This window comes from Staurois parvus, unplaced genomic scaffold, assembly GCF_062004578.1.
Source record: "Staurois parvus isolate SC_StPar_1 unplaced genomic scaffold, SC_StPar_1.0 ptg002925l, whole genome shotgun sequence".
In the NCBI taxonomy this organism is placed as follows: domain Eukaryota; kingdom Metazoa; phylum Chordata; class Amphibia; order Anura; family Ranidae; genus Staurois; species Staurois parvus.
Window position 1 is genome coordinate 56,915 of NW_028320721.1, and position 27,407 is coordinate 84,321.

At 44.2% G+C, this 27,407-nt stretch overlaps 1 protein-coding gene across 1 annotated transcript; it reads left to right on the plus strand.

The window, feature by feature from the left end:
• Positions 1-5: 5 nt before the first annotated feature.
• LOC149428915 (transmembrane protein 43-like) lies at positions 6-27,233 on the plus strand (the record flags this gene model as incomplete). Its single annotated transcript, XM_089666948.1, has 11 exons — positions 6-210; positions 966-1,109; positions 6,168-6,302; positions 14,011-14,105; positions 20,929-20,978; positions 21,297-21,366; positions 22,902-22,972; positions 23,356-23,477; positions 24,638-24,709; positions 26,855-26,956; positions 27,116-27,233. Coding segments are annotated over exons 2-11 (967 nt in total), but the record flags the coding sequence as incomplete, so codon positions are not given.
• Positions 27,234-27,407: the final 174 nt, after the last annotated feature.

A 27,407-nucleotide genomic window follows, 5' to 3' on the forward strand; every position in this document is an offset into this window, starting at 1 on the left:
GAGGTGGGTGGACCAGAGGAATGTTGTCGGTGTGTTTTGTCTGGTTGCTACAGAAATCATAGAGGGTGGGAAGGGGTGTGGCCCTGACTGTGATCAGGGAGGATCCCCCATACCCTGCCAGGAGGAAACACTGCGCATGCGTTATACTCGCAGACACTTTCTATAAAGTTGTGAGAACTCGGAGAGGGGGAGGCTGTGCACAGCAGGAGTGTAAGTACGGGGGGACTACAACTCCCAGCATGGCCTGTGTGTGCCCGGGGGGGGGGGGGATTTCTGCTACATAGACTGTTGTGTGTCCATCTGTCATCAAATGTCTGTCTGTCCTTCCATATGTCCTGTATACCGCCCTATGTACTATACCGCCCTATGTACTATACCGCCCTATGTACTATACTGTCCTATCTCCTCCCTATGTACTATACTGTCCTATCTCCTCCCTATGTACTATACCTCCCCATCTCCTCCCTATGTACTATACCGTCCTATCTCCTCCCTATGTACTATACTGTCCTATCTCCTCCCTATGTACTATACCTCCCCATCTCCTCCCTATGTACTATACTGCCCTATCTCCTCCCTATGTACTATACTGCCCTATCTCCTCCCTATGTACTATACCTCCCCATCTGTGCCCTATGTACTATACCTCCCTATCTCCTCCCTATGTACTATACCGTCCTATCTCCTCCCTATGTACTATACTGCCCTATCTCCTCCCTATGTACTATACTGCCCTATCTCCTCCCTATGTACTATACCTCCCCATCTGTGCCCTATGTACTATACCTCCCTATCTCCTCCCTATGTACTATACTGTCCTATCTCCTCCCTATGTACTATACTGGGGTACGTCTGCCCTACCCTGCACCATACCTCTATGTACTGTCTCTGTCTTCAGCCAGGTGAGCTGTTTGCTGGTCATGTTATGGGGGGACTCCGCTGACTTTCTGTTGTGGTGTTCTCAGTACACAGACACAATGCGGGAGCACAGCACTGTGAAGACGGAGCCAAAGGCGGGATTCCTGGAGCGTCTCAGTGACACGGCCGGGGGGATGGGGATCGGCCTGATCTCCTTCTGTCTGTCCTTCTACCTTCTGTTCAGTAATGAGGTGAGAATCCCGCAGACTGGAACACTGAACCGGGGACTGTATAGTCTGCCTCCTGCCATCATCCCATAATACTCTTTTTGGGTCGAACAGAGGGATCTGATTGGCTGCAGTTTGGCAGCCCAGACAGTTCCTATTTCACTTTGATAAATGAGGGCCATAGGCAAAAAGACAGAAGTATAGATTGCAGGGACATTAAGTCATGGATTTGTTTGAATTCTTTTTGAAAAAGTAAAGATCTTGTTTAGTGTCACTTCAAAATTGCTGCACCCATGAAACAGGCGAGAAACTGCAGTACCCCAAATGTTCCATAGGGGTCACCATTTTAGAGTTAACTGTGCTTAGTGGGCCAAGAAATATTGATCCCTCTCTGGCATGTGTGGTGATATAAAATCTGTGTAGGGCAATCGAGATTTTCACAAGTAGGCGCCCTTTGACGCCCTTGTTTAGGTTTTGTTTGTGTGGTGGGGGCATGGATGTAATTTGATTTATTTTTTTTTCCACAATTTTTTTTTTTCACTACACTTTATTATCACATAGGGAACAAAAAGTATTTAGGCCCCTGATGTCTCACCTCCATTAACCACTGTAAGTCCGGACACTTTCCCCCCTTCCGGTCCGGACACTTTCACCCCCCCCTTCCGGTCCGGACGCTTTCACCCCCCCCTTCCGGTCCGGACGCTTTCACCCCCCCCTTCCGGTCCGGACGCTTTCACCCCCCCCTTCCGGTCCGGACGCTTTCACCCCCCCCTTCCGGTCCGGACGCTTTCACCCCCCCCCTTCCGGTCCGGACGCTTTCACCCCCCCCCTTCCGGTCCGGACGCTTTCACCCCCCCCCTTCCGGTCCGGACGCTTTCACCCCCCCCCTTCCGGTCCGGACGCTTTCACCCCCCCCCTTCCGGTCCGGACGCTTTCACCCCCCCCCTTCCGGTCCGGACGCTTTCACCCCCCCCCTTCCGGTCCGGACGCTTTCACCCCCTTCCGGTCCGGACGCTTTCACCCCCTTCCGGTCCGGACGCTTTCACCCCCTTCCGGTCCGGACGCTTTCACCCCCTTCCGGTCCGGACGCTTTCCCCCCCCCCCCTTCCGGTCCGGACGCTTTCCCCCCCCCCCCCTTCCGGTCCGGACGCTTTCCCCCCCCCCCCCTTCCGGTCCGGACGCTTTCCCCCCCCCCCCTTCCGGTCCGGACGCTTTCCCCCCCCCCCCTTCCGGTCCGGACGCTTTCCCCCCCCCCCCTTCCGGTCCGGACGCTTTCCCCCCCCCCCCTTCCGGTCCGGACGCTTTCCCCCCCCCCCCTTCCGGTCCGGACGCTTTCCCCCCCCCCCCTTCCGGTCCGGACGCTTTCCCCCCCCCCCCTTCCGGTCCGGACGCTTTCCCCCCCCCCCCTTCCGGTCCGGACGCTTTCCCCCCCCCCCTTCCGGTCCGGACACTTTCCCCCCCCCCCCCTTCCGGTCCGGACACTTTCCCCCCCCCCCCTTCCGGTCCGGACACTTCTTTCCCCCCCCCCCCCTTCCAGTCCGGACACTCCCCCCCCCCCCCCCCCTTCCAGTCCGGACACTTTCACCCCCTTCCTGTCCAGGCCAATTTTCAGCTTTCAGCGATATCACGTGTCGAATGACAATTGCGCGGTCATGCAACACTGCACCCATATGAATTTTTTAGCATTTTTTTGAGACAGATAAAATTTTATTTTGGTGGTATTTATTCACCGCTGGGATTTTTATTTTTTTGCTATATAAATGAAAAAGTCGAAACATTTAAAAAAAAAAAAATTGTTTTTCTTATAAAATTTTGCAAATAAATAATCTTTCTTCATAAATCTTAGGCAAAATGTATTCAACTATCTTTTTCAGTAAAAAAAAAAAACCGACATTAGTTTATAACCAAATATTATAATTTTTCAAAAACCATTTTTTAATTTTTATTTTATTTTTTTAATATGATTATTAAAGTGACACAGTACTACTTGGGGGTGATGAAGATTTTTTTTTTTACTTTTTTTACAGTTTTTTTTTTTTTTATTATGGGGGTTTTTTTGTTTTTGTTTTTTTTGCATACTGTCACCCCAGCAGTACAGTGTCATCATAGTGACACTGTACTACTTGTAGGGGGCGATGAAGATTTTTTTTTTTCTTTTTTTACATTTTTATTTTCTTTTTTTATTATTTATGGGTTTTTTTTTTGTTGTTTTTTTTTTTTTTTGCATACTGTCACCTGTCACCCCAGCAGCACAGTGTCATTATAGTGACACTGTACTACTTGCAGGGGGTGATGAAGATTTTTTTTTTTTCATTTTTTTACATTTTCCTTTTCTTTTTTTATTATTATTTATGGGGGATTTTTTTGTTTTGTTTTTTTTTTGCATACTGTCACCTGTCACCCCAGCAGTACAGTGTCATCATAGTGACACTGTACTACTTGTGGGGGGTGATGAAGATTTTTTTTTTAACACTAATTGCTTTACACCCATAAAGGCTGTAAAAGCAATCATTTCTCCTTCTCTCTGGCTGCATTCCTGCAGCCATTGAGAAATACTGTGAGAGCTGTGATTGGTCACCGCTTGTCACGTGGTACAAGGCTGTTGTGAATAGCCCTGTACCATGTGATCTCAGTGATCATTCACAGATTTCACACGTAGTAAGCAATGATGTCAGAAGTGACACCTTGCTTACTACTCTGCATGTGATCACTGATTGGCCAATCAGTGATCACATGATTAGATCTCACACAGAGGTCTCGTACAGCGATCGGCGTTCCGCTGTGTCCCCCCAGCCAGCAGATCGCGGTGCCGCACACTCCCAGGGAGCACGTACAGGCAGGGAATGCGGGAGGACGTTTATAAATGGTCCCCTACCCCTGCACTGCTCTTGTCGTCCGTTTATGTATATGGGCCGGACGGGAAGTGGTTAAGGATGCCAGCGGCCGCCTGCTCTTTACCAGCCAGTACATACCACATGCCCTGACCACTACTTAATGACCGCATGCATTTAATTATTTCCGTCTGTCAATTGACTTTAAGGTCTTTTTTTATGCGGTATTTAGTGAGCGTTTTGCGATAATCGTGAATTGACATTTTCCATATTGCATGCGATAATCTTTAATGAATTATTCCCATTGTCACCAGTCAGTGTCCCTGATCACCGCCACACCAATCATATGATGACGCTGTAATGCACTGGTGACAGTATGTAAAAAAAAAAAAAAAAATTTTTATTCAATTTCTTTATTTTCAAAAAAATTGTGACAAAAAGTTACAACTTCAAAAAACTCTCCACGATTCTTACTAAATGCCTTAGCGCACGGGTGTCAAACTGGCGGCCCTCCAGCTGTTGCCAAACTACAAGTCCCATGAGGCATTGCAAGGCAAGCAGTTACAAACATGACTCCCAAAGGCAGAGGCATGATGGGACTTGTAGTTTCGCCACAGCCGGAGGTCCGCCGGTTTGACACCCCTGCCATAGACTGTCTAACTTCCAAAAAAAAGGGGTAATTTGGGGGGAATTTGTACTGTCCTGGCATTTTAGGGCGTCAAGAAAAGAGATCAGCCGTCACTACATGAGGACTGATCAATTCTCAAATAGTTTGTAGACGCTATACCTTCACACAAACCAATTAACCCCCCTGGCGGTATTCCCGAGTGTAGCTCGGGGTAAAGTTTCTGTACCAAAAGCGGTAACCCCCCCCCGAGCTACACTCGGCTTACCATGCGGCGTTGCTCAGGGATTCCCTACAGCGCTTACCTTGTCCTTCGCTCCCGCGATGCGTCCCCTGCAGCGTCCCCGGCCATCTCCTCCGGCCAATGCCGGCATCTGGCTTCCGTGTTCCGGTCCCTGTGACATCGGGACGTACGAGCACCGGAACCGGCGGGAAATTTGAAAATTTAAAAACAATGACTTTTTTTTTTAAACAATTATTTCATAGTATAACATTCCTGTATCAAAGCATTTCACATACATTTTGTCCCGAGTGCTTTGTCCGGCGCCCTGCCTGCATTTTTACTGTTCTTTCTGCCCGGAAACTGAGAAACGTCCATGGCGTCCAAAAAGCGTCCCTTTAGGTCAGACGCGGTTTTAGACCGGCTAGAGAACAGCGATAGTAAATCAGAACCACTTGCAGAATTGAGTGATAATGATTGGTGGGGGAAATTCCTCATCAGACACTGAAAACGATTCTGCGACTGAGCTCAGCGATGTGCGAACTTGGCGCTCTATTTCACATTTCAGTGTTTTTGGTTTGATTATATTATTGAATTACATTTATTATTTTATTATTATTTTTTATGAGTATTTATTAAATTATAATTTATGATTTCATGTTTCAAGTTTTATCCTCCCCGGGATGTTTACTAGACTCTTGTTCTGACAGATTTCAGTGAGTTATTCCTAAATTACAGGCCTTCAAAAATACATATTTCCATGCAAAAAATGGTACCGTTTTTGGTAGAAAATTCCTGACATAATCATACCGCCAGAAAGGTTAATATACACTTTTTGGGATTTTTTTTTTTTTTTTTTTTACCAAAGACTTTAGCAGAATACATTTTGGCCTGAATGTATGGCGAGATTTGATTTTATTGGATATATTTTATGACAGAAAGTGGAAAATATTGTTTTATTCCAAAATGTTTTTTTTTTTCATTTATATCACAAAAAATAAAAAAAAAACCCAAGTGATGATCATATACCACTAGAGGAAAGCTCTATTTGTGGGAAAAAAAGATATAAATTTCATATGGGTACAGAGTTGCATGACCGCGCAATTGCCATTTAAAGTAGCGCAGTGCTGAACAGCAAAAAAGAAAAATGTCCTGGTCATGAAGGAGGGTAAAACCTTCTGGAGCTGAAGTGGATATAGTAGCGTCAGGATGAGAATGACAGCTGAACAGTTTTCTTTGCCTTCGATCTTCTTGTGAAACCGTGCTGCAGTATTCTTTTGGAAGGTCGACTGTTTTTGGTTTTATTCCCACAACAGCATTTTCGCCAGATCTTTAGCAGTTTGCGGCATAGATGTCGGAACGCAGTAACTTTTTTTTTTTTCCCTTTTTCAAATGTCGTCTTGTAGGGTCGAGCGGTGCAAACAGCGGCATCCCTGGATGAAGGCCTGTCTGTTGTAGTTACGATTGGAAATATCCAAAGAGTAGACCCCGTGAATGAGGCAAAATTACTCCATGTATCCGGAGTTCTGCAGACATCACCTGTAAGTACCAATCATGACCAAACAAAGCAGCACCAGTGGTTTCGTTAAAGCGGGACTCCGACTTTTTTTTTTTTTGTTTTCTTTGTATGGATAGATGGAATAATGTTTAACCGCTTCCCCGGCGCCCTATAGTAGAACTACTGCTACAGGGCTGTGCAAAATCACTGCCCTACCCACGCCACCAGATGTCAGTCACCGGGTCCCGGCCGGAGATTCCCCGCCGGCACCCGGCGATCGCCGAGTAACACTGGCAGGAGAGAGACCCGGGTTGTTTACACTCAGGTTTCTCCCCTGTCAGTGTTACTCGGCGATCGCGGGGTGCCGGCGGGGAATCTCCGGCCGGGACCCGGTGACTGACACCCGCAGCCGCCAATGGTGGCGTGGGTGGGGCAGTGATTTTGCGCAGCCCTGCCACCCTGTAGCAGTAGTTCTACTATAGGGTGGCGGGGAAGGACCCGGGATCTCTGCACACCAGACAAATACACAGCAGCAAGTCTCCCTAGTAAAAAGCTCAGGAATAAAGGAGAACATGTTGCCCAAAGGCAAGAAGGAAAATGTCGTACAAAAACATGCAACAGGGAACCATAGTGAAACAATTGGGGATAATGCAATACAAAGGGAAGTAAAACCTTTATGATTTAAATCGGGAGTATCGCTCCCCAGAATGTAGGTTCCATGAAAGGTGAAGGGAAAAAAAAAAAAGGTGGGAGCAGGATGAAAAGAAGGAAAGAATATCGGAGACCAAGAGGGGGGAAAATAGGAGGGGGAGAAGGGATGTGTGACTTCCCGAAAAGAAGAGGTAATCTCGGGACTGGACCAATGTATGGATTGGCACGTAGGACCGAAAGGAGATATTTCAGTTGAGATTAACCCCCTGGCACCGGCGCCTCCCGGCCCTTTAAGGGTTTCCAGGGCGGGGATTAGGGACATGTGATTCGCCGTCACGGGGGTCACATGATTGGGAAAGGTGCCGATTGAAATAGGAGATCGGGACCTTTCTGTGAGTACCGGACATGTGTGCTGGGAGCGTGGAGGGCGCACGCTCTCAGCACATATGTTTTTCTTAATTGCATGCAAATGTGCGGCCGCTCGGCGTCAAGGCCCAGACGCCGGAAAGCCCCACATTTGCGTGCGGCCGGCGCCAAAAGGTTAAAAATTGTCAATAATAACTATTGTTTGTATTGGTATTACAGTGCCGATGTTATAAAGTGGAAATGTACGCTGTGGTCATTTCCTTTAACCGCTTTCCAACCGCACAGAGTACATTTACTGCGGGCAGGCAGCAGCCACAGGCTGGGTGACGTACTCGTATCCCACTGTCTTTTTCTGGGTTTGCCCCCACCCCCCTGCTGAACTGTGCTGTGATTGGTCACAGCACAAATTCGTCAGCAGGTTTCAGTCAATGACTTTGGCTGTATACCTGCTGATCAGCTGTGGCCAATCACAAAACAGAGTTCTGTGCTTACAAATACACAGAACAGCGATCTGGCTGTTTCTTCTACCTGCAATCAATTCTGAGTTCAGGGAGAAAAAGCAGCCAGATCTGTGAGTAAAAGCCGCACACGTTACACTCTACGGACAGGGGTGAAGTGCCTTTTTTTTTTTTTTTCTCCCTGCAAAGGAGTAAAAACCGACACATTGCCTAGTAAAAACAGTACACATACCGAACATTAAACACAGTAAACCCCTTGATGTTAACCCCTTCCCAGCCAGTGTTATTAGTACAGAACGAACAAGCTTTGGCTCTACTTCTCCTTTGACCACTTCCTGTCTGGACACTTTCCACCCCCTTCCTGACCAGGGCAATTTTCAGCTTTCAGCGCTATCACACTTTGAATGACAATTGCGCGGTCATGCAACACTGTACCCAAATGAATTTTTTACCATTTTTTTGCGACAGATAAAGCTTTATTTTGGTGGTATTTATTCACTGCTGGGACTTTTATTTTTTTTGCTATGTAAATAAAAAAGTCCAAAAACTTTGAACAAAAGTGTTTTTTTTTTTTATAAAATTTTGCAAATAAATAATATTTCATCATAAATCTTTGCCAAAATGTATTTCGTTATCTTTTTAGTAAAAAAAAAACAAAAACAAAATTAGTTTATAACCAAAAATTATAATTTTTAAACATTTTTTTTTACATTTTTATTTTATTTTTTATATTATTATTTTTTATTTATTTATTTTTTTTTACATACTGTCACCCTAGCAGTACAGTGTCACCATGGTGACACTGTACTACTTGTGGAGGGTGATGAAGATTTTTTTTTTTTTTTTTTTTACAATGATTGCTTTTACACCCATATAGGATGTAAAAGCAATCATTTCTCTTTCTCTCTGTCTGCATTCCTGCAGCCATTGAGAAATACTGAGTGAGCTGTGATTGGTCACAGCTTGTCACATGGTACAAGGCTGTTGTGAATAGCCCTGTACCATGTGACCTCTGTGATCATTCACAGATTTCACACGTAGTAAGCAATGATGTCACAAGTGACATCTTGCTTACTACTTTGCATGTGATCACTGATTGGCCAATCAGTGATCACATGATCGGGACCTCGTACAGAGGTCCCGTCCAACGATCGGTGTTTCACTGTGTCCGGAGGACACAGCGGGCACCGGATCGCGGTGCTGCGCGCTCCCAGGGAGCGCGCACCAGCAGGGTGCGGGGAGGCCGTTCGTAAACGGCCACCCGACCCTGTACTGCCACCGTCCGGCCGTTTATATGCAACGGCCAGTCGGGAAGGGGTTAAACTAAAATGACTGCCAGATTGTGCTGTTGGTAACTGTGTGGGGCCTGTTTTTTTTTTCGTTTGAACAGACCACCAAACAAAAAGGGAAAAACCGTTTCATGTTTTCTCAATGATCGAGATCCTTGTGACTTCTCCCAGCATCCTCTGTTGATAAAATGTGTTGCCTGTGAGATTATATGGGATATGCCCTCTTTTATCTTTTGACATTATTATATAGTGTTTATGTTCCTGTTTTGTTTACTATAAATAAAAGTCGTATTAATTAAACTCTCACCTATAACATTTAGGGCTTGTTTACATTTGTGGCTGGGGGGGCAGTAAAAACATGTGGCAGAGCTGTTGACCTTATGTACAGTGTTTATGTGCGCTCTTAACATGGTGGAGCGGTCAAGACCCCATCCATAATGTGCGCCCTAAGCATTGCACCCCAAACATGCACCTGATGATGCATACCTGGCCAGAAGCACTCATGTTGGGGGGGGGGGGGCTACAATCAGCTTCCAGGGAAACCCTGCAAGGCAACGTAGCCACCATATGGAGGTGGAAATTAATTACACTGAAGCTGCAAAAGCTCATTATGGTGTGAAAAAAAATGAGTAAAAATATAATAAACTTGCGCCACAGAAAAAATGATATATATACCACCATCAAAATATAAATGCTGCTGTTCAAGAAAGGAAAAATACAATCAATTATAAATCTAAACACTCCACAGCGCAAAAAAATGATTCATGTGAAAAAAAGCCCATGTGCTTTTATGTTGAAGATTTTTTTGAGCACTATTTTTGGGATTGAGCGCAATTTATATATATTTTGTATATATCTTTGGGACTTTATTTGGACCTTTTTTTTCACATTAATCATTTTTTTTGTGCTGTGTAAAGACCCCAGATCTCTCTATAAAGACGGGATGATTACATTCTTTGTGACAGCAATAATGGTGTTAACAAAAAAATTTACTTTAAAAAAAAAAAATCTTCTTTAATAAAAAAATGTGTGTGGTCATGAGTTTACAATGTTGGAAAGCTGTCAGACTCTATGGGGCGTTGGCTCTGATGAATCATCGGGACCAGGAGACGTGAAATCTGGAATAAAAGCATTCGAGAAGGGAGTGGAGATCTGGGTTTCTAAGCATTGATTGTAAACCTGCACCCAGAGAAATGGTTAGGCTGGCCATACATTATACAATTTTCTTGAGATTTTTGGTTTAGATTTAACAAAAACCATATAATATTAGTATTATTATTATATTATTATACAGGATTTATATATTATTATTATTATTATTATACAGGATTTATATATTATTATTTTACAGGATTTATATTATTATTATTATACAGGATTTATATATTATTATTATACATGATTTATATATTATTATTCAGGATTTATATATTATTATTATTATACAGGATTTATATATTATGATTATTATTATTATACAGGATTTATATATTATTATTTTACAGGATTTATATATTATTATACAGGATTTATATATTATTATTATACAGGATTTATATATTATTATTATTATTATTATTATTATAATACAGGATTTATATATTATTATTATTCAGGATTTATATATTATTATTATTATTATTATACAGGATTTATATATTATTATTATTCAGGATTTATATATTATTATTATTATTATTATACATGATTTATATATTATTATTATTATACAGGATTTATATATTATTATTATTATTATTATTATTATACAGGATTTATATATTATTATTATTTTACAGGATTTATATATTATTATACAGGATTTATATATTATTATTATTATTATAATACAGGATTTATATATTATTATTATTCAGGATTTATATATTATTATTATTATTATACAGGATTTATATATTATTATTTTACAGGATTTATATATTATTATTATTATTATTATACAGGATTTATATATTATTATTATTATTATACAGGATTTATATATTATGATTATTATTATACAGGATTTATATATTATTTTACAGGATTTATATATTATTTTACAGGATTTATATATTATTATTATTATACATGATTTATATATTATTAATATTCAGGATTTATATATTAATATTATTATTATACAGAATTTATATATTATTATTATTATTATACAGGATTTATATATTATTATTATTATTATTATTATTATACATGATTTATATATTATTATTCAGGATTTATATATTATTATACAGAATTTATATATTATTATTATTATTATTATTATAATACAGGATTTATATATTATTATTATTATACAGGATTTATATATTATTATACAGGATTTATATATTATTATACAGGATTTATATATTATTATTATACAGGATTTATATAGCGCCAACAGTTTGCTCAGCGCTTTACAATATAACGGGAGACAATACAGCAACAATACAGTTCAATACACGAGGGATAGGAGGGCCCTGATCCTGGGAGCTTACAATCTATAATAGGAGGTCAAACCTAAACAACACTTTCAGTTGTATCCAGTTAGGCAGGCTCCCGCAATACTTAGTTGAAGGTAAATCTAAAGGCAATTGGGCACAAATTGGACATAAAATTGTAGAGTGTATGGCCAGCCTTAGACTGGCTCCTCTGCTACTAAAATGGCTCATTGCTTTGATCCATAGGACAGCCAGGCAGCTGATATTTTAGAAATCCTATTGGCCACGCCCCTTCACCCTGTGTTCAATGGCAAATATTTGAGCTGGGCGGGGCCGACTAATGAAGATGAGGCTCCAGGCTTTGTGTGGCCGCTGCACAATGAGAACCTGCTGTGGCTTCTCCTTTAAGGGGCCCTCCTCTTACAACACAAGTCCAGCATTTGTCCTATTTATTCATTTCAGGTACTTGTATGCAAAAGTTGCTCTTTAGAAAAGAGGACTTTGGACCACTGAGGACAGACCAGGTCTGTTTTTCTTTAGCCCAGATAAGACGCTTCTGACATTGTTTGTTGTTCAGGAGCGGCTTGACAAGAGGAATACGACATTTGAAGCCCATGTCCAGGATCTGTCTGTGTGTGGTGGCTCTTGATGCACTGACTCCAGCCTCAGTCCACTCCTTGTGAAAGTCCAACACTTTTGAATGGCCTTTTCCTGACAATCCTCTCCAGGCTGCGGTCATCCCTGCTGCTTGCGCACCTTTTTCTTCCACACTTTTCCCTTCCACATAACTTTCTATTAATGTGCTTTGATACAGCACTTTGGGAACATCCAACTTCTTCTGCAATGACCTTTTGAGGCTTTCCCTCCTTATGGAGGGTGTCAGTGATGGTGTCAGGTCAGCAGTCTTTCCCATGATTGGGATTCCTACTGAACCAGACTGAGAGACCATTTAAAGGCTCAGGAACCCTTTGCAGGTGTTATGGCTGCATGAGCTGATTAGAGTGGGACACTTTGAGCCGAGATTATTCCACCTTTTCACAATATTCTCATTTTCTGAGATTGTGGATTTGGGGTTTTCATGAGCTGTAAGCCATAATCATCACAATGATGACAAATCACGGCTTGAACTATCTTGCTTTGCATGTAATGAGTCTCATATATTAGTTTCACCTTTTAAGTTGCTGCACTGAAATAAATGAACTTTTACACCATATTCTAATTGTTCGAGTTTCACCTGTGTGTGTGTATATGTGTGTGTGTGTATATATATATATATGTGTGTGTGTATGTATATGTATATATATGTGTGTGTGTGTGTGTATGTATGTATGTATGTATGTATGTATGTATATATATATATATATATATATATATATATATATAATGACCAGTCCCAAAAATTTAGAGAAAAATCCAGAAAAAAAAACAGCAAATCTTCAGTGCATGCCAAGACACATCCAGTGCTGCAAACACAAACCACAAACGAACAAATCCTCCACCGGCTAGCGTGCGTGGTCACCTTCACAATTCGACCCACAAGGAGTCACAAAGCATAGAAAGCCTCAAACGATGATTTCCAAGACAAAGGTCATCTCCATGGCCGCAGACCTCTGTCATCCCCAATGCTATAGGATGGGCAGCACAGTGGCTAAATGGTTAGTACTTCCACCTGGCAGTACAAGGGTTGTTGGTTCAAATCCCAACCATGACCACCTGCCTGGAGTTTGCATGTTCTCCCTGTGCCTGCGTGGGTTTCCTCCCACACTCCAAAGACATGCTGGTAGGTTAATTGGCTCCTGTCTAAATTGTCCCTAGTATGTGTATGTATGAATGTGAGTTAGGGACCTTAGATTGTACGCCCCTTGAGGGTTAGGGACCTTAGATTGTACGCCCCTTGAGGGTTAGGGACCTTAGATTGTACGCCCCCTTGAGGGTTAGGGACCTTAGATCGTACGCCCCCTTGAGGGTTAGGGACCTTAGATCGTACGCCCCCTTGAGGGTTAGGGACCTTAGATTGTACGCCCCTTGAGGGTTAGGGACCTTAGATTGTACGCCCCTTGAGGGTTAGGGACCTTAGATCGTACGCCCCCTTGAGGGTTAGGGACCTTAGATCGTACGCCCCCTTGAGGGTTAGGGACCTTAGATCGTACGCCCCTTGAGGGTTAGGGACCTTAGATCGTACGCCCCCTTGAGGGTTAGGGACCTTAGATTGTACGCCCCTTGAGGGTTAGGGACCTTAGACTGTACGCCCCTTGAGGGTTAGGGACTGATGTGAATGTACAATATATATGTAAAGTGCTGCGTAAATTGATGGCGATATATAAGTACCTGAAATTAATAAATAAACCCGCTCCAATGTGCACCTAGCTTTACTCAGCATGGGGCAGTTTGTAATATTTTAGTTTTTGGAGGCTCTGAGATGCCCTGGAAATTGGAATCTTGGACACGGAGATGACTTGGGGGTTTGACATTTGCTGTATTGGTTCTTTTCTCCTTACATTGTAAAAATTCTGATTTTTTTTTTTTTCACCCAATGGCAGCCGCTCTTCGATCCAAACTATGGGGTTTCCGTACAATGTGTGAAGCTGAAGCGCCAGGTGGAGATGTACCAGTGGGTGGAGCACGAGGAGTCCAAGTAAGAGACAAACATTGTGATTAGACGTGTGCGGTTCATTGCGTTCCGAATTGAGATTCGAACAAAATGTTCATTATTCAGAGTTTCGAATGTATCCGAATGTCAAAATTACAATTGTAACATATTTAACCCCTATAGCGCCGACCGTACGCAAATATGCGGCCTCTCGGCAGTTTGCGTACCATTTGAAAACACGTGCTGAGAGCACGCTCCCTGCGTGCTCCCAGCACATATGGCAGCACAGTGGCTAAATGGTTAGCACTTCCACCTGGCAGTACTGGGGTTGTTGGTTCAAATCCCAACCACGGCACCACCTGCCTGGAGTTTGCATGTTCTCCCTGTGCCTGCGTGGGTTTCCTCTGGGAACTCCTGGTTTACTCCGACACTCCAAAGAGATGCTGGTAGGTGACTTGGCTCCTGTCTAACCTGTCCCTAGTATGTGTATGTATGAATGTGAGTTAGGGACCTTAGATTGTACGCCCCTTGAGGGTTAGGGACCTTAGATTGTACGCCCCTTGAGGGTTAGGGACCTTAGATTGTACCCCCCTTGAGGGTTAGGGACCTTAGATTGTACCCCCCTTGAGGGCTAGGGACCTTAGATTGTACGCCCCTTGAGGGTTAGGGACCTTAGATTGTACGCCCCTTGAGCGTTAGGGACCTTAGATTGTACGCCCCTTGAGCGTTAGGGACCTTAGATTGTACGCCCCTTGAGGGTTAGGGACCGATGGGAATGTACAATATATTTGTAAAGCATTTCGTAAATTGATGGCTGTATACAAGTACCTGAAAAAAAAAAAAAATGTCGGTATCTCATGGAAAGGTCCCGATCCCCCCTTGCGATCGACCTTTTCAGATCATGTGACTGCTGTGACAGCAAATCATGGCCGTCACATGACCCTAAAGCCCCGCCTCCCGGCGTCTGAAACCCTCTAAAGGGTCGGGAGGCGCCGGCGTGAAGAAGTTAAACAAATCCAGAATAACGAATCGAAATTGTGTCCGAAATAAATGATTTGAATACAAATTCGAACTGTAAACCTATTGCGGACTATTGGTGATTTCCGTCAAAGACTGTGTGTATTAGGCTGGCCATAGACGGAGCAAATTTCTTCCCTGCAACCATGGATTGCGATCGATCAACACAGAGGGAATCCCTCCCGCCGAGACATTGTGTTCTCCGGGCAAGGGGGTGGGGGGGAGCCATTCCCACTGCGAGAACACGGTGATTATATAGCCGTTAGCAATAATGACGTACAATTCGGCAGGCTGGTTGTTCCTAAGCTGATTGATTGATCAACTTGGGTACATTCAGCCTGCCCATACATGGTTTCTGCTGAACCGGCTGAGATTTGAACCATCTGTGGCCGATTTTGGTGTTAGAATATAGCCATCTTCTGAAATTCGAATTTTGAAAAGAATAGAAAATAAAAGAATAGAATAGAAACCAATAGAGCCAGCTGTTCTTCACAATGAATTCACATCTATTCAAAATTTGAATACTTAGAATCCATTGTAAAAAATTAAAGTCGGGTCAAAGATGAATAAACAAAACTAATTTTATTACGAATGCAACAAGATGGAATTAATAACTCCAACGAATCGATCTGAAACAAAAAAACAAAATTTTTACTTCTGTATTTCTCTACCTGTGATTCTCTCTCTGAAGAGAAATGGGTGAGAATAATGCTGCCTACTGCAGATCTGTTAGGCCCCGGTCACATCTCCGTGATTGGGCCAAAAATTCCAAGTCATTGCAAATTGTGTGATGCACGTTTTGGGTGCTATTCATCCTGAGTAGAACCCCAAAATGTGGTGCGATTTTTTTTTTTTTTTTTTTTTTTTTTTTTTTTTTTTTTTCCCATCCCCCACGATTCTCACATGACAAAATGTTCTGGCAAAATCACGCTGGCTCAGGGCCGAAATTTGATCCTTGAGCTGCTTTAGCACGAATGTTGCACATAGGGCAGTCCATTCAAGTGAATGAGCCGCCGTATGCGCAACACGGGTTCCCGAGTGTAAATCGCAATCACAAAATTGCCAGGGGGAACCGGGAACCCTCGTTCTTGCTAAGCAATATGTGAACGGGGCCTTAAAGTGGTTGTAAACATCAGATATGAAATATGAACAAAGCATACCCCTCTATAGTGTGTACTTGTCTCAGTCCAGAGCACAAAGTGTCATTTCTATCTGCTGCCTCCTTCCTCTGCTATCAGCATGAGTCACCGCTGACGAGTTTTCCTGACACCAAGAGAAAAAGGAGAGATGTGAAATGGACTCCCTCCAGAGTTGGTTGTGGCCAGCTCAGTGGATTGCTGTAGGAAAGTCCTGGATTCTTTCTTGGATACACAGAATATAACTGGATATAACATTTATAGGGAACGTTGATCCCGGGAATATCCGATTGCCTCTCGGGGGATCAGGAAGGAATGTTTTCCCTGCAGGAGCAAATTGGATCATGCTTTGCTGGGTTTTTTTTTGCCTTCCTCTGGATCCACTGTGGGTGTCGGATTATAACTTTTTTTTTTTTTTTTTTTTTTTTTTAATGGTTGAAGTGGATGGATTTTTGTCTTTTTTTTTTTCAGCCAGACTAACTATGTAACCCTCGTTCTTGCTAAGCAATATGTGAACAGGGCCTTAAAGTAGTTGTAAACATCAGATATGAAATATGAACAAAGCATACCCCTCTATAGTGTGTATTTTTGTCTCAGTCCAGAGCACAAAGTGTCATTTCTATCTGCTGCCTCCTTCCTCTGCTATCAGCATGAGTCACCGCTGACGAGTTTTCCTGACACCAAGAGAAAAATGAGAGATGTGAAATGGACTCCCTCCAGAGTTGGTTGTGGCCAGCTCAGTGGATTGCTGTAGGAAAGTCCTGGATTCTTTCTTGGATACACAGAATATAACTGGATATAACATTTATAGGGAAAGTTGATCCAGGGAATATCCGATTGCCTCTCGGGGGATCAGGAAGGAATGTTTTCCCTGCAGGAGCAAATTGGATCGTGCTTTGCTGGGTTTTTTTTGCCTTCCTCTGGATCCACTGTGGGTGTCGGATTATAACTTTTTTTTTTTTTTTTTTTTAATGGTTGACCTGGATGGACTTTTGTCTTTTTTTTTTTTTTTTTTTTCAGCCAGACTAATTATGTAACCCTCGTTCTTGCTAAGCAATATGTGAACAGGGCCTTAAAGTAGTTGTAAACATCAGATATGAAATATGAACAAAGCATATCCCTCTATAGTGTGTATTTGTCTCAGTCCAGAGCACTAAGTGTCATTTCTATCTGCTTCCTGCTTCCTCTGCTATCAGCATGAATCACCGCTGACGAGTTTTCCTGACACCAAGAGAAAGAGGAACCTCCAGCAGATTGGAGGGGTCCCCCTGCACTGCAAGGGTTAAAAGTCTTGTTATCCCAAAGTAAAACAAACACAGGCGCTCAACCCCGCCTAAGAAAACAAAGTAGCAAACAAACTCAGAAGTAAATATGCAGATATAGGGAGTTGGGATGCCATGTGACCAATATCAGGTGATGCCGGATATGTCATATGTCTGACTGGTGTGTCAGATAAACCGCCCCAAAGGATAAGTTCACCTTTTGTTAAATGTTACACCCGTATTCCAGTTGTCACACGTTTTGATCAGACTGCACCCCCCCTTTCCAACACAACCCCCCCCCCTCCCCGTTCCCCACTTTGATAGCTAGCGAGGGATCTTCTCTCCTGTTGGTAGCTGTCAAATTTAACCTCTTAGCGCCGGCGCCTCCCGCCCCTTTAAGAGTTTCAGAAGTCCGGAGGTGGGCGGGGTTTTAGGGTCATGTGACCGCCGTGATTCGCACCGGAAAAGTGTCCAATCGAAAGGGGAGATGGGGACCTTTCCGTGAGTCACGGACATATGTGCTGGGAGCGCTCAGCATATATGTATTTTCTAAGTGCACACAAAGATGCGGTCGCTCGGCATCAAGGCCCAGACGCCAAGAGGCTGCATATTTGCGTGCGCTCGGCGTCAAGGTGTTAAAATAAACGTGACCGTGCGGGGCACCGCCCACATGGCCGCGTCATTCTTTCACAGACCTCTGTGACCCTTGGATCACATATGTGCGGGTGGTGTCGCTGCGGATCCGTACAAAAATTCGTGCAGCCGCACCACCCGCACAGAGAAATGCAGACCCGCGGGCGGGTTCCATTAGTTCTAATGGCACGCCGCCCCCACTGGAAAACGCAACCGTACTGGGAACCGAGATTCCCGTGCGTTTTCCTAAGAAGTGCAGGGACTTCTTTACTGCGTGTCACCGGCACGGGAGTCCATTCAAATTAATGGGCTCTCGTGCTCGAGCAAAATGCGGCCCGAACAGCCGCATAGGTGTGAACCCGGGGTAAAGGGATGCAGACCCTGCCACTTTCCTCATTAGAGCCCTGCAAGTGCAGCAGCTGATTGATAATTATGAAATCACTCCTATACAGATTCAGAGACTACAAGTCCCGACCGCCTTAGCGGCTGTCAGCTTGTAGTCCTCCCCATTGTGTAGGTTTCTCTTCACTTCAGAAATTGAGAGAATCTGGGGGGGGGGGGGGGGTCAAGGACTGAATCATTTTCATATACTGTATATACACCATAATTTGTGCATGATACAACTTCCCTACAGACTAATAGACAATGATTTGGGTAATTTTCACCAAAGAAATTTAGCCGAACACATTTTGGTCTAAACTTATGAAGAAGATTATTTATTTTATAACCGAAACAAAAAATAAACTCGTGTGTTTTTTTTTTTTTGTTTTTTTTAAATGCTTGATCTGTTTTTCCTTTTTTATTTAGCAAAAAAAAAGAAAACAATGGTGATTAAATGGCACCAAAAGTAAGCTCTATTTGTGCGGAAAAAAGAAATAAAAATTGAATTTGGGTACAGTGTCGCATGATCGCACAATTGTCATTTAGGCTCCACGCACACGGGATGTTTTGATAATGCTGGTAACATTAGCTGTGTAAAGTCACATTAAAAACTTCAGTTTTTCAGCTTTTATTTAATCATTTTTTGCATTGTTTTGCCACGTTTGCGGTTTTTTTTTTTTTTAACCACTGTAGAAATACGGCGGCAGGGCGGCACGGGCAGGCAAAACCACGTTTTAAAACGCGTGTTTTTGTAAACAGATAGGGGGCGCGCGTGAGGGGTGCCGCTGCCCTATCTGTCCCACCGATCACCGCCGCGGAAATCAGTCGCCGGGTCACAGCCGGTGCTTACTGGCTGTTTCCCGGCGATCGTCGGCAAACAGTGACAGACAGCACAGCTGCAGTAGCTGTGCTGTCTGTCACTTCCCTGACAGCTCGAGGACGAGCTGATCGAGAATGAAGAGTTTCACTCTCTCGATCAGCGGTGTCCCGTGCAGTACACACCCCGCCCCCTAGTAAAACACTCCCCCTCACTCCTATAACCCTTCCCTGCAAAATAAGGTTAACCCCTTCCTCCCCAGTGCCATTAGTACAGTGTCAGTGCTTTTTTTTTTTTTGCACTGATCACTTTATTAGTGTTTTTGGGGATGTCAGTGACCCCAAGTCAGTACCCCCCAATGTCAGAACGTCCGCTGCAGTCCCGCCATAAGTCCCTGATCGCCGCCATAAGTCGCTGATCGCTGCCATTATTAGTATAAAAAACCCCTAAAAATCCCAGTATCTTTCCCGCCATTTGTAAACGCTATAACTTTCACGTAAACCAATTAATTTACACGTATTGGTTTTTTTTTTTAGCAAAGACACGTCGCAGAATGCATTTTGGCAGAAATTTATGACTAAATTTGATTTTTGCATTTTTTTTTTTTTTTTTAACTGGACATGTTTTATAGCAAAAAGTCCAAAATATTGTTTTTTTTTTCCTCAAAATTGTCAGCCTTTTTTTTTATAGCGCAAAAAATAAAAACCGCACAGGCGATCAAATACCACCCAAAAAAAGCTCAATTTGTGGGGAAAAAAGGCTGCAAATTTAATTTATGTACCGTATTGCATGACCGCGCAATTGTCCGTTAAACTAGCGCAGCGCTGTATAGCAGAAAAATGGCGTAAATTGCAGTATCTATACCATAGTTTGTAGACGCTATAACTTCACACAAAGCAATCAATATACACTTATTGGGATTTTTTTTACCAAAAACATGGAGCAGAATACATTTTGGCCTAAATTTATAAACAACTTTGAGTTTACTATATATTTTTTATAGCTGAAAGTAAAAAATATTGTTTTTCTTCAAAATTTTTGGCCTTTTTTTGTTTATAGCGTGAAAAATAAAAAGCGCACAGGTAATCAAATACCACCGAAAGAAAGCTCTATTTGTGTAAAAAGGACATAAATTTAGTTTGGGTGCAGCATTGCATGACCGCGCAATTATCAGTTGAATTAGTGCAGCGCCGAGTAGCAAAAAGAGGCGTGGTCATTAAGGGGGGTAAATCCTCTGGAGCTCAAGTGGTTAATATAAAAAAAATTTTTTTTTTTTTTTGGTCACAAAAAGTCGGTTTGCGACGTTTTACCGCGTTTTTCAGCGTTAAGCATTTTTTACAGTTAAAAAAAACTAGAAACCCACTAGTGCTGGGTGTTATTTTCCAGCCATAAAGCATCCCAGCCAAAAAAACCGTTGATTCCAGTCTCGGTGTGTATGGACACATAGGATAACATGCTGGGGGGGTTTACTGGATGTAGAAAAAAAAAAAGCCAAAAACAGCCGTTGTAAAAACATCCCGAGTGCGTGAGCTTAAGTGACTCTGCTTTCTGAGACCATGCAAACACTTATTTAGACCAAAGTTCTACATTTTTAAACTTTTTAAATTTATGTTTTTTCACAGAGACTATGAAGAAGACGGAGAGAAAAAAACAGAGACGAGATACACATACAGTAAGTACCATCATAGAACAGTGACGGCAGGAAATCATTTTTTTCCCCCTATTGGTAGCAAATTAATTTCTGTGCATTAAATAAGTCATTTCAGCACTGAAAAGCGTCAGTTCTCTCCCTCCTGTGGTCTGGGCGGAAAAGGCTTTTCAATCCGTTGAAGGTCATTTTTTTACATCCGTGTGCTTTTACCCCTCACTGCAAGCCATAGAGGCGGATGCATGGAAACGCCTCTTCACATTCTGTGTATACTAGTCCTATGCAGGAGTAAACGCTAACTACTAAAGTTGTCTCACCGAAAACCTTTTGTGTTCCTTTTAGATACAGAATGGAAATCGGAGGTGGTGAGCAGCAGACATTTTGACCGAGAAATCGCCCATCGCAATCCCAGGTGATCTTTCTACAAATCCTCCCTCCGACCTCCCCTCCAGTCTTGCACAGGTGTAGCGGCTCCTCCCCTCCAGTCTTGCACAGGTGTATCGGCTCCTCCCCTCCAGTCTTGCACAGGTGTATCGGCTCCTCCCCTCCAGTCTTGCACAGGTGTATCGGCTCCTCCCCTCCAGTCTTGCACAGGTGTACCGGCTCCTCCCCTCCAGTCTTGCACAGGTGTACCGGCTCCTCCCCTCCAGTCTTGCACAGGTGTAGCGGCTCCTCCCCTCCAGTCTTGCACAGGTGTAGCGGCTCCTCCCCTCCAGTCTTGCACAGGTGTAGCGGCTCCTCCCCTTCAGTCTTGCACAGGTGTAGCGGCTCCTCCCCTTCAGTCTTGCACAGGTGTAGCGGCTCCTCCCCTCCAGTCTTGCACAGGTGTAGCGGCTCCTCCCCTCCAGTCTTGCACAGGTGTAGCGGCTCCTCCCCTCCAGTCTTGCACAGGTGTAGCGGCTCCTCCCCTCCAGTCTTGCACAGGTGTATCGGCTCCTCCAGTCTTGCACAGGTGTAGCGGCTCCTCCCCTCCTCCAGTCTTGCACAGGTGTAGCGGCTCCTCCCCTCCTCCAGTCTTGCACAGGTGTAGCGGCTCCTCCCCTCCTCCAGTCTTGCACAGGTGTAGCGGCTCCTCCCCTCCTCCAGTCTTGCACAGGTGTAGCGGCTCCTCCCCTCCCCTCCAGTCTTGCACAGGTGTAGCGGCTCCTCCCCTCCCCTCCAGTCTTGCACAGGTGTAGCGGCTCCTCTCCTCCCCTCCAGTCTTGCACAGGTGTAGCGGCTCCTCCCCTCCTCCAGTCTTGCACAGGTGTAGCGGCTCCTCTCCTCCTCCAGTCTTGCACAGGTGTAGCGGCTCCTCCCCTCCCCTCCAGTCTTGCACAGGTGTAGCGGCTCCTCCCCTCCCCTCCAGTCTTGCACAGGTGTAGCGGCTCCTCTCCTCCCCTCCAGTCTTGCACAGGTGTAGCGGCTCCTCCCCTCCTCCAGTCTTGCACAGGTGTAGCGGCTCCTCTCCTCCAGTCGGTTGATTTTTTTTTTTTTTTTTTTTTAACTGGATATGTTTTATAGCAGAAAAAAAAAAAAAGATACATAAATACACATATATATATATATATATATATATATAATACATACATACATATACACATACCTATCCAGTTAAAAAAATATATATATATGTGTGTGTATGTATGTATATATCTTTTTTTTTTATTTTTACTTTCTGCTATAAAACATATCCAGTTAAAAAAAAAAATCAACTGAGAGAATCTACTCTGTATAGAGCCCTGTGTTGATTTCCAACATGGGGCTGTGGTTGGACCCAATCGAGGAATCATTGGCTGGGACTTGCTGACAGACCCCCCTGCTGTGTACAGTCCCTGTGGGTGGGGGGGGGGGGGGGGGGGCTGGTGTGCTTGCGTGCACTAAGCCAAGAAGCGCGGGAGGCAATGTATCTGGACATCGTACTGTCTGTACAAGGTCATGTAAAGCAACTGTCCATCTTTTTTGCAGCGCCATGGCGGTGGAGTCATTCACGGCTGTTGCATCAGATGTCCAGATTGGAAGTTACTACCTGTCTAAAGGTGAGACTGTCAGTGATCTGTAAGATTTTCCGTAGACTTTACACTTTTTTTGCAGTTGTACAGATTCCTCTCCTCTAATGGAATCTCCTATTCTGCTTTTACTGAACACAACCCGCCTCATCTCCTGGCTGGAGGAAGTCCAGCAACATCAGCAGACTGGTCGTCCCTGGCCCGCCCCCTTTTCATTCATTGGATTTCAGCTCTTTCAATCATGGAAGCTCAGCGTGTTACCTAGAGCATTCCGCACACAAACACAGCCCACCCCTGCAGACCGGCATCCACCAATCAAGGCGATTTGATATTTGCAGAACTCCTACCAAGATCCAGCTTGCATCAGGGTTGAAGGAAGGCTCTAAGAGCGGTTAACTTTGTTCCTTTTATAGGTCTGGTTGAGAAGATCAACGATTTCAAACTGCTGAGTTTGACGCAGAAGGGGAATCCACAGGCTGATGTCATCACAGAAGGAAATTACTTCTATCATAGCGCCAACCCCAAGAATCCAGAGGTAGGAAATACTCGCCGTGCCTCAGACAGGGAGGTTATATAGTGAATGCGGGGTCCGGGGAGAGCGGATATAGTGAATGCGGGGTCCGGGGAGAGCGGATATAGTGAATGCGGGGTCCGGGGAGAGCGGATATAGTGAATGCGGGGTCCGGGGAGAGCGGATATAGTGAATGCGGGGTCCGGGGAGAGCGGATATAGTGAATGCGGGGTCCGGGGAGAGCGGATATAGTGAATGCGGGGCCCGGGGAGAGCGGATATAGTGAATGCGGGGTCCGGGGAGAGCGGATATAGTGAATGCGGGGTCCGGGGAGAGCGGATATAGTGAATGCAGGGTCCGGGGAGACCAGATATAGTGAATGCAGGATCCGGGGAGAGCAGATATAGTGAATGCGGGGTCCAGGGAGAGCGGATATAGTGAATGCAGGGCCCGGGGAGAGCGGATATAGCGAATGCGGGGTCCGGGGAGAGCGGATATAGGGAATGCGGGGTCCGGGGAGAGCGGATATAGCGAATGCGGGGTCCGGGGAGAGCGGATATAGCGAATGCGGGGTCCGGGGAGAGCGGATATAGAGAATGCGGGGTCCGGGGAGAGCGGATATAGTGAATGCGGGGTCCGGGGAGAGCGGATATAGCGAATGCGGGGTCCGGGGAGAGCGGATATAGCGAATGCGGGATCCGGGGAGAACGGATATAGCGAATGTGGGGTCCGGGGAGAGCGGATATAGCGAATGCGGGGTCCGGGGAGAGCGGATATAGCGAATGCGGGGTCCGGGGAGAGCGGATATAGCGAATGCGGGGTCCGGGGAGAGCGGATATAGCGAATGCGGGGTCCGGGGAGAGCGGATATAGCGAATGCGGGGTCCGGGGAGAGCGGATATAGCGAATGCGGGGTCCGGGGAGAGCGGATATAGCGAATGCGGGGTCCGGGGAGAGCGGATATAGGGAATGCGGGGCCCGGGGAGAGCGGATATAGGGAATGCGGGGTCCGGGGAGAGCGGATATAGCGAATGCGGGTCCGGGGAGAGCGGATATAGCGAATGCGGGGTCCGGGGAGAGCGGATATAGTGAATTCAGGGTTCTCTCTCGGCCCATATGGCAATTTTGAATGTGTTTGGAAAGGACTTAGAGTCAAATTATCTGTCTTCCTTCTTCACATTTCAGGTTGGTGATCTACGGATCTCCTTCTGGTACGCTGGTGTTTCCCTGGGAAATTCATTCGGCTCAGTGGACACGGTAATCATCTGTTTATTGTTCTAAAAGTTTGTTTCTAATCACAACACTTTTTAGCGCAGATCTGCTTTAGTCCTCCAGCACACGGGACATTTTACAGCGGCTGTTTTTGGCCTTTGATGTCTTTTCCTCCATCCAGTAAACCCCCCAGCATGTTACCCTATGTGTCCATACACAGAGACTGGAATCAACGTTTTTTTGGCTGGAAAAAAACGCAGGACTAGCGGGTGTCTAGAGGAGTTTTTTAAGATGGTAAAATGCCGCAACTCTGCATTTTTGGATGTTTTTTGGCCAAAAAAAAGTTTTTGGTTTTTTTTTTTTAGTCAAAAGAACCGCTAAAAACCACAAACGTGGAAAAACGCTAATGCAAAAATGCTGAAAAACGCACGTTTTTAACTTGACTTTACACAGCGAACGTTACCAGCGTTATTAAAACGCCCCGTGTGGAGCCATAAAGAGTTGTTAAGCAGGCAATAGACGGGGCGAAAAACGGCCGTTAAAAAAAAAAAAATAATAATAAGTCGTTCGATCTGCCGATGTTACCCCCAACAGTAAAAAAAATTGGCCGATTTTCGTCCCGTCTATGGCCGGCATTTAACCCCATAATTACTTCTGTCCCTGCAGAGACAGGAGAGCAAGAATAATAAAAAGAATTCCAGTCCGCTATTATATTTTATATGAAAAGTCAACAATGTATTTGTATCCATTTCGGATACAGATGGTTTTATTTGGATACATTGTTGCAACTGCAAGTCTTTTCATATAAAATATAATAGCGGACTGGAATTCTTCTTCTTTTTTCCTTCTTCCTTTTTCTTTTTTCCTCCTTCCTTCTTTTTTCCCTCTTCCTTCTTCTTTTTTCCTTCTTCCTCCTTCCTCCTTCCTTTTTCCTTCTTTTTTCCTTCTTCCTCCTTCCTTTTTTCCTTCTTCTTTTTTCCTTCTTCCTCCTTCCTTTTTTCCTTCTTCTTTTTTCTTTCTTCCTTCTTCCTTTTTTCCTTCTTCTTTTTTCCTCCTTCCTTTTTCCTTCTTCCTCCTTCCTTCTTCCTCCTTCCTTTTTCCTTCTTCCTCCTTCCTTTTTTCCTTCTTTTTTCCTTCTTCCTCCTTCCCTTTTTCCTTCTTCCTCCTTCCCTTTTTCCTTCTTCCTCCTTCCCTTTTTCCTTCTTCCTCCTTCCCTTTTTCCTTTTTCCTCCTTCTCTTTTTCCTTCTTCCTTTTTCCTCCTTCTCTTTTTCCTTCTTCCTCCTTCCCTTTTTCCTTTTTCCTTCTTCCTCCCTTTTTCCTTCTTCCTTCTTCCTCCTTCCCTTTTTCCTTCTTCCTCCTTCCCTTTTTCCTTCTTCCTCCTTCCCTTTTTCCTTCTTCCTCCTTCCTTTTTTCCTTCTTTTTTCCTTCTTCCTCCTTCCCTTTTTCCTTCTTCCTCCTTCCCTTTTTCCTTCTTCCTCCTTCCCTTTTTCCTCCTTCTCTTTTTCCTCCTCTTTTTCCTTCTTCCTTTTTCCTCCTTCTTTTTCCTTCTTCCTCCTTCCCTTTTTCCTTCTTCCTCCTTCCCTTTTTCCTTCTTCCTCCTTCCCTTTTTCCTTCTTCCTCCTTCCCTTTTTCCTTCTTCCTCCTTCCCTTTTTCCTTCTTCCTCCTTCCCTTTTTCCTTCTTCCTCCTTCCCTTTTTCCTTACTCCTCCTTCCCTTTTTCCTTACTCCTCCTTCCCTTTTTCCTTACTCCTCCTTCCTTTTTTCCTTCTTCCTCCTTCCTTTTTTCCTCCTTCCTTTTTTCCTTTTTCCTTCTTCCTTTTTCCTTCCTTCTTCTTTTTTCCTTTTTCCTTCTTTTTTCCTTCTCCTTTTTTCCTTCTTCCTTCTCCTTTTTTCCTTCTTCCTTCTTTTTTCCTTCCTCTTTTTTCCTTTTTCCTTCCTCTTCCATTTTTGCCTATCATTGCCGGGAAATCAGCCAATCGTCAAACTCGGCCGTGAATTTTCCAACATGCCCGATAAAAAAAAATGTGCAAAAACCCTGGAAAACGGTGTGCAAATCGGCTGTTTTTTTTTTTTTTTTCGGACGAAAAATCAGCCGATTTTCGACCCGTCTATGGCCAGCATTAATGTTGGGTTCAGATTTCATCCATTGAGTTGCTGTTCTGTTTACTTCTCCCATATTTTCCTGTTAGGTGAGTGTGGTGGCGCGGCAGCGAGGGGTGGAACTGGTCCCGTACAAAACCAAATCAGGAGATCAGCTGGAGCTGCTCTATATGGGGAATCTCAATGCTGAGGTTAGTCCTTGTCCTGAATGACCCCCTTTTTGTGGAAGGGGAACCCCGCTAAGCACTGTTTGTAATTAGGACAGGATTTCTGAAACTCCCAGAATGTTTTTCTGGACTTAACTTGCCTGGGAACACCTTGAGAATGCTGTGTGTGTGGCCACTTTACAGGAGATCTTCCATGCCGAGCATCAGAGTAACACAATGAAGACCTGGATGCTGCGAGGTGCCGGCTGGTTCATGATGTTTATGGGCATCAGTCTTATGATGAAGATCTTCCATACGCTGGGTGAGCATGACATAGTTAGTCTGGCTGAAAAAACACAAAAGTCCATCCAGTTCAACCAATTTCAGAAGACGGCTATATTCCATTCTATTCCATTCTATTCCCTTTTCTATTTTATTTTATTCTTTTCTATTGTTTTGTTCTATTCTATTCAAATTTCAGACAGCTATATTCAAA